Here is a 15,154-nt window from a genome sequence, read left to right as displayed (position 1 = left end):
GCCTGCACCGCGTGCCCGCCTGCACCGCCCTCGCCTGCACCGCCGGCCATCGCCTGCACCGCCCGCCGTCGCTTGCACTGTGGTGTAAAAGCTCTTGGAATGACTTTTTTTTAACAAAAGCAAAATACTGCGGATGTTGGAAATCTGGGGAAAAAAACAGACAATGCTGGAAACACTCAGCAGGTCAGGCAGCATCTGTGGAGAGAGAAACCGAGTTAATGTTTCAGATCGATGACCTTTCGTCAGAACTGGAAAAAGTTGGAGATGGAACAGGTTTTTAAGCAAGTGTGGGGGGAGGGGAGGAAAGAACAAAAGGGAAGGTCTGTGATAGGGTGGAAGGCAGGAGAGATTAAATGACAAAAGGGATGATGGTGCAAGGCGAAAGGAGATGGTCATGGGACAAGTAAAGCAACAAAAGATGGTTCTAGAGGAGGCGTCAATGGGAATAGCAGAATATTTTTTATGTTTGGTACCCCGATCTCACTCTTGACGACATTTCCCCATCTGACCTGTATCTCTGTTTGTCTTTCCAGGGGCAGTATGGAAATTATCAGCAATGAGTTGGTAGGTTATTCTCCGATAGCCTGACATCTGATAACAGCCATGTTGTATCCTCGGCACTGTGAACATCCAACTGTGATTTATAAATCCCATCAGTTTCATCTCCTCGTGTTTGGGACAAAAACCATTTCCAAGGTCTGGACGGCAGCCCGCCACTGCTTGGCCGCGCCATTCGGAGCTGGGCCCCCCTTCCTCGGACTTCCAACGCCAGCCAGAGCCCAGCTATAACAAATGGTGGCTCATTGCAGGCGGTGGGCTGTGCGAAGACTACCCCAAGATGGACGACCACTACATCCAACAGTTCTTGCGCAGAAGTGACGCCATTGCTCCCAAGTTTGAGAGAGGAAACCTTGCCAAATTGGATCTCCGACGCTCATCCAGTAAGTGTGAAATGGGCGATTTCCTGTTTTGGTCATCCAATGCTAACTGCTGGGAGGGAGGAGAGAGACGAGAGAGAGAGCGAAGGTGCTTCAGATATTTTCTCTTTTGCCAGAACCAAGAGTATTACTCTTTTTTTTTCCCCCTGTGTAAAATAGCATTTTTTTTTTACAGGCTGATTTATTTAAATTAAGCAGAATTGACATTTGTGCGAGCTCGGCGCGATTTAAAAATAAAGTAGGAGTCTAATTTTTTTTAAATAGTGATACTTTTGGTTTTCACCAAATAAGGAAAAAACAATTTATTTAAAAAAAAAAAAAAAACCAGGAAAGAGACTGAAACTGTTGGTTACTTAAAGCGAGTGGGTTATGGGTGACCAACAGTGTTCCCTTTAATTCATTTTTTTTTTGGGTGCGCGGCTCCTTTAAGGGGGGGGGGGGCTGCGCAGCCCATTCGCGACACCGCGCGTCCGCGGTTTTACCCGTGTTGAGAGCCGGCCTGCGCGGGGAGCTGCGCAGCTTAAAGGAAGGGAAGCTTTGGTGACCAGCATCTGAAATCTGCTTGCTGCGCATTCCAACCGGCAAAAAAAAAAGACAAGCTACAACGTCTCCCGCGTTCTCTCCCGGGAAGAAATTTAAAGAAAGAAACCTGCAAAAAGGGTCAGTCGTTGTTGTACAAAATGTATTTTCGGCTTTGGTAACATGACAATTTTGTACAGTAGGTATTGAACCGTAGTCTCGATCAATTTGTTAGCTTTTGTCTCTTACTTTCTTAACAGGAATGGTACCGTTTTAGTGGTGTCTTATTTTCGACCAGAACTAACTTTTATTTGTCGAAAACCGCACCCCCCCCCCCACCCCGAAATCAGTGTTCCCGTTAATATTATTTTGGGCGTCTGGCCCCTTTTAAGGGGCTGCGTGACCCGTTTAAAATACCGCGAGTGTGCGTTTTTTTCCCCACTATAACGCCATTGGGTGGCCTGCGTGGGAGCTGCAGAGAGCAGGAGGTCCTGCCCCCCCCCCCCCCCAACAAGATGCACTGTCTCCCACGCGGCCTCCCTCCCCCGTTTAAATTTTTGCGCATGCGCGGAACCTACAATGGAAAAGCCGGTGAGCGGCCTGCGCGGCTCCCTGCAGATTGCTGCGCGGCTTTGCGGGAGCATTGCACATCCACCTCCCCCACCCCCACCCCCCTCGCCAACCACCACCAATATTCCAATCTTTAAGGGGCTACGCAGCCCACTCGAATTACCGCGCGTGCGTGTTTTTTTTCCCATTTATAACGCCATTGGGCGTCTTGCGCGGGAGCTGCAGATCGCTGCGTGGCCGGGCAGCTTAGCGGGAACATTGCCCCCACATCCCCCACCCTCACGCTGAATCCTTCTGATTTTAGGGAGTATTCTAGAGGGAAGGGGGCAATGTCCCGGGGCATTTGGTTAACCTGATCGCAGTATGTACAGAATGGCAAAACACAAACAGTATTATGAGCAGCCATACTCGTCGACCAGTTGCCAGTTGTGTGGCAGCCCTCTCCACTATGTATTTCATTGCTATTTAAAACTGTACATCACTGGATCGTAACTCAAAGCAAATAAATTATTGTGATTCCACTCGCTGGTCTGTGTCAGCTATTTGTCTTCAAGATTATTCTCACAAACATTGAGGTAGAGGAGCAAAGGGATCTGGGGCTGCACATTCGCAAATCATCAAAACTAGCAACGCAAGTTAACAAGTGCGTACAGTATAATAAAAAAATGCAAACTTAGCACCGGGGTTTGTTAGATCCGTGATTCTGAGAGTATGATGTTTTTCAATAACCACACGGATGCTGTAACTTAACAATCAACAGGTATTTACTGGAAGAGGGTAGTCTCAAGACTGGGGGTACAGAGGCATGCACAAGGCTTATATACAGGTGTGGTCACTGCCGGTACTACAGTATACAGGAGCTGTAAAATTACTTCTGTCTTAAAGGTACATACACTACAATTCCTCCCCTTTTAGATTAGTAGTACCCCTAATATTCAAATAACAATTAACACTTTAACATGTACATTAAACAACAATAGTCCATTTATAGATTCAGTCTTTGGGGCGGCTTCCTGATCCTTTCGGGATAGCGCCTTTCCTGAGGTTCTTGTTTTTGGTGCGGAGGCGATTCTGGCCCCTTTTCATCGGGTAGTTCATCGGCTTCCACTGCTACTGGTTCTGAGGTAGATGCTACCGGTATGTCGGGTTCATCCCCAGGTACTCGAGACATGGGGTTGGCTCGTTCCTGTGACACTAAGATCTGATCGACGTGGCATCTCACAATGTTCTCCCCGACATCCACTGTGTACATTAATGGCCCCTGCCTTGTGCATATCGTTCCGGGTCGCCATTTCTCTGTTCGGTAGTCACGGGCAAGACTGGTTGTCCTACATTGAAGCTCCTTGTCGGCTTCGCACATTTGGTCTGAGCAAGTCCAGACGAGATCTCAACCTTCGGTTAAAGAACATCATGGCCGGGGTCTGGTTGGTAACTGCATGTGTCGCGTTTCGGTAGGCTAATAAGAAATTGTCCATCTTATGCTGTAGTGGAATTTCATCGTCGCACATGGCCTTTATCGCCTTCTTAAAGGTTTGTACGAACCTCTCAGCCAATCCATTTGTGGCTGGATGATACAGGGCGGATGTGTAATGCCTTACCCCATTCCTTCTCATAAATTTTCGAAACACTTCGGACACAAACTGTGGTCCATTATCAGAGCAAATCTGCTCTGGCAAGCCGTTTCTGGCAAATATGGTCCGTAGGACTGCAATCGTTTTCTCTGTAGTGGTTGAGGACATTTTTATCACCTCAGGCCACTTCGAATGAGCATCCACTGCTATTAAGAACATTGAGTCCATGAATGGACCAGCGAAATCAATATGCACCCATTGCCATGGAGAGGAGGGCCACTCCCATGGGTGTAGAGGGGCATGTGGTGGTGCATTTTGGACCTTCTGGCAGCCTGAGCAGCTCTTGGTTAGGTCTTCGATTTGTTGATCGATTCCCGGCCACCGCACATAAGCCCTAGCAAGGCTTTTCATTTTCACTCCCCCCAGATGACCTTCATGTAGCTCATTTAGCACTTAACTTGGGTGGAATCACCACTCGGGATCCACACATCACTGTCCCCTGGCATACTGACAGCTGTTCTCTTCTGGATGAGAATGCTGGCAACAGTGAGTCGCCATGTGTTGGCCATCCCCTCACCGTCAAATCATATACCCGAGACAGCGTCGGATCATTGCGGGTCTCCTCTATATCCGCGTTCGTTACTGGCAATCGTTCAATTATTGACGAATAAAATATCTCGATAGGGTCCACTGCTGGTGCTTCCTCCACAGTAGGCAGTGGCAGGTGCGATAGCCCATCAGCGTTCCCATGCTGTTTCGTGCCTTTATATTCTATTTCATATTGATTCGCCCCTAGAAACAGGGACCATCTTTGTAACCGTTGTGCAGTCATCACTGGAATGCCCTTCTTAGGATTAAAGATGGAGACAAGTGGTTGGTGGTCAGTCAGCAAGGTGAACTTCTGCCCATGCAGATAGTGGTTGAATTTTGTTACTCCCCATACTAGGCTGAGGGCCTCCCTGTCAATCTGGGCGTAGTTGCACTCGGCTGAGGTTAGTGACCGAGACGCAAAGGCTACTGGCCTCTCCAACCCGTCTGGGAATTTGTGCGACAGCACCGCTCCAATACCATAGGGTGATGCATCACATGCCAAACGAATTGGTAGTGCTGGGTTGAAATAGGCCAACACCTCTTTTGATGTGATCAATTCTTTACATTTTTGGAAAGCTCGTCTACGTTCGTCATTCCACTTCCATGGTACCCCTGTTTGCAGTAGGGTGTTCAGTGGGTGTAATACCGTGGACAAATTTGGTAAGAACTTGTGATAGTAGTTTACCAGCCCGAGGAACGACCTCAGTTGTGACACATTTTCCGGTGCTGGAGCCTTGACTACTGCCTCAATCTTTTCAGGGGACTTATGTAACCCCTCTTCATCGATGACGTGGCCACAATACGAGATCTGTTCCTGGAAAAACTCTCACTTGTGGCGATTAGCTCGTAGCCCATACTCCTTTAATCTGGTGAGCACCTTCTCCAAGTTGGCGAGGTGATCACTGTCATTTTCGCCCGTGACCAGGATGTCGTCCAAATAACACTGGGTCCCTGGAATCCCTTGCAGGACTTGATCCATTGCCCTTTGCCAAATAGCCGGAGCCGATGCTACCCCGAACACCAGCCGGTTGTATTGATAGAGACCTTTATGGGTGTTGATCATAAGGTATTGTTTTGAAGCTTCTTCTACCTCCATTTGCAAGTACACCTGGGCTAGATCAATTTTGGTGAAGCGTTTACCTCCAGATAGCGAGGCGAAAATATCCTCAATTCGTGGAAGCGGATATTGTACCGTGTGAAGGACTGGGTTCACTGTCACCTTAAAATCCCCACAGATGCGGACCTTCTTTGGTTCCCCAGGCGTATTACTCAATGACCTCTTCATTACAGGAACGATGGGTGTAGCCCACTCGCTCCAGTCTACTTTGGACAGTACTCCTGAACGTTCCAACCCTTCCAGCTCTGCTTCGACAGCTGGTCTGATCGCATAAGGCACTGGTCTGGCCTTAAGAAACTTTGGGCTTGCAATTTCCTCTATTTTAATCGTTGCTGTTATGCCTTTTATTGTTCCGAGTCCCTCCTGGAACACTTCTTTTGCGTCAGTTAGCATTTTTGACAGTCGTCCAGGTGTGACGTCGTCATCCTTTTTGGCCTCAACCTTCAGTGCCTGTATGGAATGCCAATCTAATTGTATCTTCCGGATCCATTCACATCCTAGCAGTGGTGGTCCTCCATCTGGCAATACATAGATGTCCATTTTAGGTATTTCCTGGCCTTTATATATCACGTTCACCCTTATTTTTCCTTTGGGGTAGACTTTTTGCCCCGTGTATGTCTTCAAGACAATCTCTGTAGCTTTCAAGGGTATATGTGAAAATAGCCGCTTGTAGTCCCTTTGGTTTATGACTGTTAGGGCTGATCCTGTGTCCAATTCCATTTTCACTTGGACTCCGTCTATCTTGAGTGTAACCCAGATAGTCTGGTGATCCTCCATTTTGGTTACCTTATGTAGTTTCAGACAACCCAGCTCCTTGCTTCCGGAGTCTGTGTCACTTTTCTGTTCGTCTGAACTACTGTCCATCACCTTGTGTACCTTTTTGTACTTCTCCTGTGGAGATTTCTTACTGTTGGTTTTCTTCCCAGACCTGCAGACTCTTGCTATGTGTCCTGCTTTTCCACACTGTCTGCACACTTGGTCCTTGAACCAACAATCCTTCTGGTCACGTGTTGTTCTGCCGCAGCGATAGCACTTCCCTGTTCCATAGGACATTTCATTGGTGCCATATTCTTGCGGTCTCCATTGTATCTCTGCAGCGCCCCTTGTGGCTGCTTCGTGTGATACTGCCATACTGAATGCCTTGTCCAGCGTAAGATCCTTTTCTGATAGAAGCCGTTTCTGGGTTCCTTCACTTTGCAGCCCACACACAAACTTGTCCCTTAACGTATCTGCTAGTCCCGCTCCAAACTGGCAGTGTTTCGATAGCTTGCGCAGTTCCGTTAGGTACTCAGCATTGCTTTCGTCTTTGTGTTGGTTCCTTTTATGGAACTTAAATCGTTCTGCTATCAGCAGCGGTGTGGGGTTTAAGTGGTCCTGTAGGATTTCTACTATGCTTTCGAAATTCTTGTTCACCGGCTTCTCTGGGGTTATTAGGTTCCGCAGTAACCCATAAGTTTTTGCACCCATGGAATTTAACAGAACCAGTGCTTTCCTAGCATCTGGCACTTCATTCGCCCTGCAGTACACCTCAATACGTTCCACATATGTCGCCCAATCTTCGACTTCATTGTCGAACGTAGAGATACTGCCACTCTTCGGCATCTCTGGGTGTGGTTTACATTTCGTTGTACTGCACTTGTGCACTAACAATGACAATAAAAGTTGATTTGATTTTGATTGATTTGAACTGTCAAAAATGGCGTCTCCCGCGCTGCCCCTTCTTCTCCGCTAGCACAAAATGGCGTTTCCCGTGCTTTCCTTCCCGCACTCGCCCTTCTTCTCCGCTGCGGCTTCTAAAAATGGCGTCTCCCACGCTCTTCCTTCTCCGCGGCTCAATGGCGTCTCCCGCGCTCTCCCTTCTCCCCGCGGACACTGTTCAGCCCTTGAGCCCTGGCTGTTGCTTTACCCTCTCTCCGTTTTGTTTTTTTTGTTTTTTCTCGACGCCGCTCGGTTTTCAACCCCCGGCTGCGCCCTGTGCACTTCACCCTCTGTCTTACCCCGTCGACGCTGCTCGGCTTTCTCTTCGCAGTCGGTCGGCTCCAGCCGCCGCTGTCCGGGAAGGGTCTGCGCTGTACCTGTCGTCAGTCTCTTGCTGATCGTCGTGGCTGGGGAACCAAGCCCGGCTCTCCACAGCCTCCCCTGCAATGTTCACTCTCTGCCGGACGACTGGGCGGTTGCTCGTGGTCGACGCCTGTGTTTCTGGCCTCGACTTTCTTCCACCGTCCTCCCGGAGCGAATCCTCGAAGGGAAATGCAGAGTTGCAGGTAGATTCGAATCGACACTCGTCGCCACTGTTAGATCCGTGATTCTGAGAGTATGATGTTTTCAAATAATTACACGGATGCTGTAACTTAACAATCAACAGGTATTTACTGGAGGAGGGTAGTCTCAAGACTGGGGTACAGAGGCATGCGCAAGGCTTATATACAGGTGTGGTTACTGCCGGTACTACAGTATACAGGAGCTGTAAAAGTAGTTCTGTCTTAAAGGTACATACACTACAGGGTTCATTTCTAGAGGGATAGAATTGAAAGAGCAGAGAAGTTGTTTTAAATCTGTATCAAATCTTGGTCAGACCACACTTGGAGCACGGTGCACAGTTCTTGTCTCCATATTCCAAAAAGGGATACAGAGGCACTGGAGAAGGTGCAAAAAAAGATTTACAAGTGTGATGCCAGAACCGAGAGGTTATAATTATTGGGAAAGACTGAAAAGCTGGGGCTCTTTTCTCTAGAAAAGGGAAGGCTGAGGGGGTGACCTGTTCCCTTTAATTTTTTTTCATGCGTGGTCCCTTTAAGTGACTGCGTGACCTATTCAAGTTTTCGTGCGTGCGCGGTTCCTTCATTGTAAAAGCCGGTGAGCAGCCTGTGCGGGACCTCCAGACCGCTGTGCGGCCGCGCAGCTTAGCAGGAACATTTGCTCGCAACTTTCTCCAGTTCAACCTCCGCATTGGCAGAAGCCGCAACGTTAGTTATCGCGAGAAACCTTTGCGCATCGTGCCCTTCCGTCCCCCCTCTGGTTTATTCTGCTGAATCCAAAGGTGGGGGGTGGGGGTGGTTCCTGCTCGACCCTGAGATAAGCTGCACACACCCGGTCTTGTCATCAACGACGCTCACCTACATGATGCCACTGGAAGCTCCTCGTCTTCGGCCGCTTGCGACGCAGAGGGACGAGCGGATCGGAGGACTGGGGTCCGCTCCCGGGGGCTGGCTAAAACCACCGTCCGCAGATCCAGCATGCGAAGGACCTGCTGGGGAAAGAGTTACTCCGACCGCTTGCTTCTCTTCCAAGGTCTTGTGCAGGCCTGGGCAACCTCTGCGAGGGATCACACAATGTCCGCTGGTACTGCTTAATTAAATAATTTAAAGGCTAATAGAATGTTGGCTTTTATTTTAAGGGTAAGGGAATACGAAGGGGTGGAAGTTATATTACAGCTGCACAGAGCTCTGGTTAGACCCCATTTGGTTCTGGGCCCCGCACCCCGGGAAGGATATATCGGCCTCTGAGGGGGAGCAGCGCAGATTCACCAGAATGATACCAGGGCTAAAAGGGTTAAATTACGAGGACAGGTTGCACAGACTGGGCGTGCCTTCCCTTGTGTAGAGAAGATTAAGGGGTGATCTAATCGAGGTGTTTAAGATGATTAAAGGAGTTGCCAGGGTAGAGAGAGAGAAACTATTTCCTCTGGTCGGGGGGAGTCCAGAACAAGGGGGGAATAACCTTAAAGTTAGAGCCAGGCCGTTCAGGGGTGATGTCAGGAAGCACTTCTTCACACAAAGGGTGGTGGAAATCTGGAACTCTCTTCCCCCAAAAAGCTGTTGAGGCTGGGGATCAATAGAAAAATTCAAAACTGAGATTGATAGATTTTTCTTGGGTAAGGGTATTCTCGAACCAAGGCAGCTAAATGGAGTTAAGCTACAGATCAGTCATGATCTAATTGAATGGCGGAACAGGCTCGAAGGGCCCAATGGCCTCCGACTGTTCCGATGGTACGCTTGAAGCTTTCTACAACCGCTGGACGCCAACCGTAAGGGCAGAGTGTAGCAAGGCCACGGAAAGATTTTGAAAGGCAATGGATGGATTATGAAGCACTTCGGGACTTCCTGAGGGCACGATAAGGTGCCACCTAAATGCAGCTCGCGGTTCTCCCCTGATCTCCGACCGTGGCTTCGGCCCCTTCGGGCAACATCTCTCCTACTTCCCTGCTCTAATCTTTTGTAAAGCACCCTGGTACACTTGTGACACGAAAGATGCAAAGTCACAACCTACGTCTCAAAATGGCTTGTTCCTTACAATTAAAAAATCAATGAGGAAATGTCCTTCCCCAGAATTACCAAGAACCTGAGGGACTATATTTGCACAGGTTATGCGCACAGAATTTATGTACATTTTTTAACAATTAAAATCGTTAAAGATGCATTGTAATCATATCTCTGTGTTTATCTTGCCCTTTTCTTAATGTTCCCTGATTGGTGGTCAAGGACAATGTACTGCTTCTGTTCTCCTGCTCCCTCAATCCGCTGCCCACCCAACTCCAGACCATGCAGTTCCTATTCTTAGGAGCAGGAGTCGGCCATTCGACCCCTCGAGCCTGCTCCGCCATTCAATAAGGTCATGGCTGTTCTTCTACCTCATCTCCACTTTCCCGCACTATCCCCATATCCCTTGATTCGCTTAATATCCAAAATTCTATCGACCTCTGTCTTGAATATACTCAACGACTGAGCCTCCACAGCCCTCTGGGGCAGAGAATTCCAAAGATTCCCCACCCTCTGACTGAAGACATTTCTCCTCATCTCAGTCCTAAATGGCCAACCCCTTATTCTGAGACGGTGACCCCTGGTTCTAAACTCCCCAGCCAAGGGAAACATCCTCCCTGCATCTACCCTGTCAAACCCTGTAAGAATTTTGTATGTTTCAATGAGATCGCCTCTCATTCTCCTGAACTCGAGAGAATATAGGCCTAGTCTACTCAATCTCTCCTCATAGGACAATCCCCCCATCCCAGGAACCAGTCTGGTGAACCTTCGTTGCACTCCCTCTATGGCAAATATATCCTTCCTTAGGTAAGGAGACCAAAACTGTCCACAATACTCCAGGTGTGGTCTCACCAGGGCCCTATATAATTGCAGTAAGATGTCTTTACTCTTATAATCAAATCCTCTTGTAATAAAGGCCAACATACCATTTGCTTTCTTAATTGCTTGCTGTACCTGCGTGTTAACTTTCAGTGATTATATTCCATTTGCCATGTTCTTGCCCACTCACTTAGCCTGTCTATCCCCTTGAAGCCTCTTTGCATCCTCCTCACAACTTACATTCCCACCTAGCTTTGTATCATCAGCAGTGTCCTAGGCCCAACCATCTTCAGCTGTTTCATCACTGACCTTCCCTCCATCATAAGGTCAGAAGTGGGGATGTTCGCTGATGATTGCACACTGTTCAGCACCATTCGAGACTCGTCAGATACTGATGCAGTCCGTGTCCATATGCAGCAAGACCTGGACAACATTCAGACTTGGGCTGACAAGTGGCAAGTAACATTCGCACCACACAAGTGCCAGGCAATGACCATCTCCAACAAGCGAGACTCTAACCATCTCCCCTTGACATTCAATGGTATTACCATCGCTGAATCCCCCACTATCAACATCCTGGGGGTTACCATTGATCAGAAACTGAACTGGACCAGCCATATAAATACTGTGGCTACAAGAGCAGGCCAGAGGCTGGGAATTCTGCGGCGAGTGTCTCACCTCCTGACTCCCCAAAGCCTTTCCACCATCTACAAGTCAGGAGTATGATGGAATACTCTCCACTTGCCTGGATGAGTGCAGCTCCAACAACACTCAAGAAGCTCGACACCATTCAGGATAAAGCAGCCCGCTTGATTGGCACTCCATCCACCACCTTCAACATTCACTCCCTCCACCACCGGCGCACTGTGGCTGCAGTGTGTACCATTTACAAGATGCACTGCAGCAACTCGCCAAAGCTCCTTCAACAGCACCTTCCAAACCCGCGACCTCTACCACTTAGAAGGACAAGGGCAGCAGACGCATGGGAACATCACCACCTACAAGTTCACCTACAAGTTCCCCTCCAAGCCACACACCATCCTGACTTGGACCTGTATCGCCGTTCCTTCACTGTCGCTGGGCAAAAATCCTGGAACTCTCTTCCTAACAGCATTGTGGGTGTACCTACACCATATGGACTGCAGCGGTTCAAGAAGGCGGCTCACCACCATCTTCTCAAGGGCAATTAAGGATGGGCACCAAATGCAGGTCTAGCCAGCCAGCGACGCCCACATCCCATCAATGATTTAAAAAAAACTTGGATATATTACATTTGGTCCCTTCATCCAAATCATTGATATAGATTGTGAATAGCTCAGGCCCAAGCACTGATCCTTGCGGTACCCCACTAGTTACAGCCTGCCAACCCAAAAATGACCCGTTTATTCCTACTCTCTGTTTTCTGTCCGTTAACCAATCCTCAACCCATGCCAATATATAACCCCCAATCCCATGAGCCCTAATTTTGTTTAATAACCTCTTGGGTGGCACCTTATCGAAAGCCTTCTGAAAATCCAAATACTGTACACCACATCCACTGGTTCCCCCTTATCAATTCTGCTAGCTCTGGCAACGCTCCTCTGTTCAAAAACGTCATCGTTGCTCCTCCTCTTCAAGAAACCCAACTTTGACCCCTCTGCATTCCCCCACAACCACCCCATCGCTAACCTTCCTTTCCACTCTAAGGTCTTTGAATGTGATATTGCATCCCAGTCCCGTGTGTGTGTCTCTCTCTCGTCCCATCTCTTTTCCTCTCTTCCCTTCCTCTCTCTCTCCCCAAAGTTACAAATGTCAGGTGGTGTGACTGGAGTTGCCAACTCTGGTTGGTTGAATTCCTGGAGATTTCATCACATGACCGCCCACCTCGCAGAGCCCCGCCTCCACCCTCCCATTGGTCCATTCTCTGGGCGCTGCCTTCACACGACCAATTGGAAAGGGAACAGACTCTTTATTGCCCAGTTGTACTAACCTTAGTGCAAGTCTTTTTTTCTCAATCTCCAATATTTTTAGAACTAATAAATATAAATGTTCAGAGTAAAATGAAAAAATCCTCAATTCTGTTTAAGGATCCCTATGATTTTTCTCCTGTCCTAGTTGCGGGAGTGTCCAGGAGATTAACCTTAGGGAGGGAATTCCAGAGCTTGGGGCCCAGATAGCTGCAGGCACGGCCACCAACGGTGGAGCGATGAAAATCGGGGGCTGCGCAACGGGCCAGAATTGGAGGAGCGCAGAGATCTCGGGTGGGGGGCGGGGGAGGGTGGTTGTGGGGCTGGATAGGGAGGGGGCGAGACCATGGAGGGATTTGAAAAGGAGGATGAGAATTTGAAACACAAGACATTGCCGGGCCGAGAGCCAATGTAGGTCAGCGAGCACAGGGACGAACGGGACTTCAAACTCTTTTGAAACGAGCTTATGCTCTCACTGGAATGGGCGTGTGTTCGTGTCTGGTGGGTGAGGAAGACAGTCGGCTGGCAACATTCACAGCCTTAGGGTCACGCGTGAAGAATGGCCATATGGCTAAGATTTCAGAATACCGCTGGAATCTGTGGAACTGCAGCACCTTCAAAACTCCAGCACCGAGCCAGTTGTCGTGGTGCATATAGGTACCAACGATATAGGTAAAAACCGGGATGAGGTCCTAAAAGCTGAATATAGGGAGTTAGGAGGTAAATTAAAAATAGGACCTCGGGATTGCTACCAGTGCCACGTGCTAGTCAGAGTAGAAATAGAAGGATATTTCAGATGAATACGTGGCTAGAGGAATGGCGCAAGGGGGAGGGATTCAAATTCCTGGGACATTGGAACCGGTTCTGGGGGAGGTGGGACCAGTACAAACTGGACGGTTTGCACCTGGGCAGGACCAGGACCGATGTCATAGAAACATAGAAACATAGAAGATAGGAGCAGGAGTAGGCCATTCGGCCCCTCGAGCCTGCTCCGCCATTCAATGAGATCATGGCTGATCATTCAAATTCAGTACCCTGTCCCTGCTTTCTCCCCATATCCCTTGATCCCTTTAGCCTTAAGAAATATATCCAACGCCTTCTTGAATATATTTAATGAATTGGCCTCTACTGCCTTCTTTGGCAGAGAATTCCACAGGTTCACCACTCTCTGGGTGAAGAAATTTCTCCTCATTTCAGTCCTAAATGGCTTACCCCTTATCCTTAGACTATGACCCCTGGTTCTGGACTCCCCGGCCATCAGAAATATCCTTCCTGCATCTAGTCTGTCCGGGCCTGACAGAATTTTATAGGTTTCGATGAGATCCCCTCTCAATCTTCTAAACTCCAGTGAGTATAAGCCCAATCGACACAATCTCTCCTCATACGTCATTCCTGCCATCCCAGGTATCAGCCTGGTGAATCTTCGCTGCACTCCTTCCATGGCAAGAACGTCCTTCCTCAGATAAGGTGACCAAAACTGCACACAATATTCAAGGTGCGGTCTCACCAAGGCCCTGTACAACTGCAGCAAGACATCCTTGTTCCTGTACTCGAACCATTTTGCTACGAAGGCCAACATACCATTTGCCTTCTTAACCGCCTGCTGCACCTGCATGCTTACCTTCAGCAACTGGTGCACAAGAACACCCAGGTCTCTTTGCACTTCCCCTTCTCCCAATCTATTGCCATTCAAAAAATAATCTGCCTTCCTGTTTTTGCCACCAAAGTGGATAACCTCACGTTTATCCACATTATAGTGCATTTGCCATGTTTCTGCCCAATCACCCAACCTGTCCAAATCGTACTGGAGTTTCACAACATCCTCCTCACAGCATACCCTCCCACCCAGCTTTGTGTCGTCTGCAAATTTGGAGATATTACATCTAATTCCCTCGTCCAGATCATTAATATATATTTTGAACAGCTGGGGTCCTAGGACCGATCCTTGCGGTACCCCACTAGTCACTGCCTGCCAGTCAGAAAACGACCCATTTATTCCAACTCTTTGCTTTCTGTCCGCCAACCAGTTCTCTATCCAAGACAATACCTTGCCCTCAATCCAATGTGCATTAATTTTGCACACTAATCTCTTATGCGGGACCTTATTAAAAGCGTTCTGAAAGTCCAAATACACCACATCCTAGGGGGAGTGTTTGTTAGTGCTGTTGGGGAGGGTTTAAACTAAAATGGCAGGGGGTTGGGAAATTGTGCAGGGAGACAGAGGAAAGGGAAACAAGGATAGAAGCAAAAGACAAGAAGGAGAAAAGCCAAAGTGGCAGTCAGAGAAATCAAGGGTTTAAATCAAACATGGCCACAGTAAATAATAATTCTAAAAGGTCTAAGCGTGTTAAAAAAACAAGCCTGAAGGCTTTGTGTCTTATTGCGAGGAGCATTCGTAATAAGGTGGATGAATTATCTGCGCAATAGATGTAAACGGATATGATATAATTGGGATTACGGAAACATGGCTCCAGGGTGACCAAGGCTGGGAATTCAACATCCAGGGGTATTCAATATTCAGGAAAGATAGGCAAAAAGGAAAAGGAGGTGGGGTAGCATTGCTGGTTAAAGAGGAGATTAACACAATAGTAAGGAAGGATATTAGCTCTGATGATGTGGAATCTGTATGGGTAGAGTTGAGAAATACCAAGGGACAGAAAACGTTAGTGGGAGTTGTATACAGACCCCCAAACAGTAATGCTGAGGCTGGGGATGGCATTAAAAGGGAAATTAGAGACGCGTGCAATAAGGGCACAGCAGTTATCATGGGTGACTTTAATCTACATATAGATTGGGCTAACCAAATTAGTAACAATACTGTGGA

The 15,154-nt window shown here is 48.2% G+C and overlaps 1 protein-coding gene across 4 annotated transcripts in view; it reads left to right on the top strand.

Annotated features, from left to right (window-relative positions):
* ss18 (SS18 subunit of BAF chromatin remodeling complex) overlaps positions 1-2,548 on the top strand; it is a 114,610-nt gene extending 112,062 nt beyond the window's left edge. For all 4 annotated transcript variants that reach the window (XM_085992243.1, XM_085992242.1, XM_085992246.1 and 1 more), the window contains one exon: positions 534-2,548. In XM_085992243.1, the coding sequence (XP_085848369.1) occupies positions 534-560 (27 nt within the window). In that variant the 3' untranslated portion in view covers positions 561-2,548. The remainder of the gene's footprint in view (positions 1-533) is intronic.
* The last annotated feature ends 12,606 nt before the right edge of the window (positions 2,549-15,154 follow it).

Source organism: Somniosus microcephalus, chromosome 7, assembly GCF_052327205.1.
Source record: "Somniosus microcephalus isolate GS21.2 chromosome 7, FLI_Smic_1.0, whole genome shotgun sequence".
Classification (NCBI taxonomy): Eukaryota; Metazoa; Chordata; class Chondrichthyes; order Squaliformes; family Somniosidae; genus Somniosus; species Somniosus microcephalus.
Note: the sequence above shows the minus strand (reverse complement) of the source record. Positions and strands in the feature narration are given on the sequence as shown.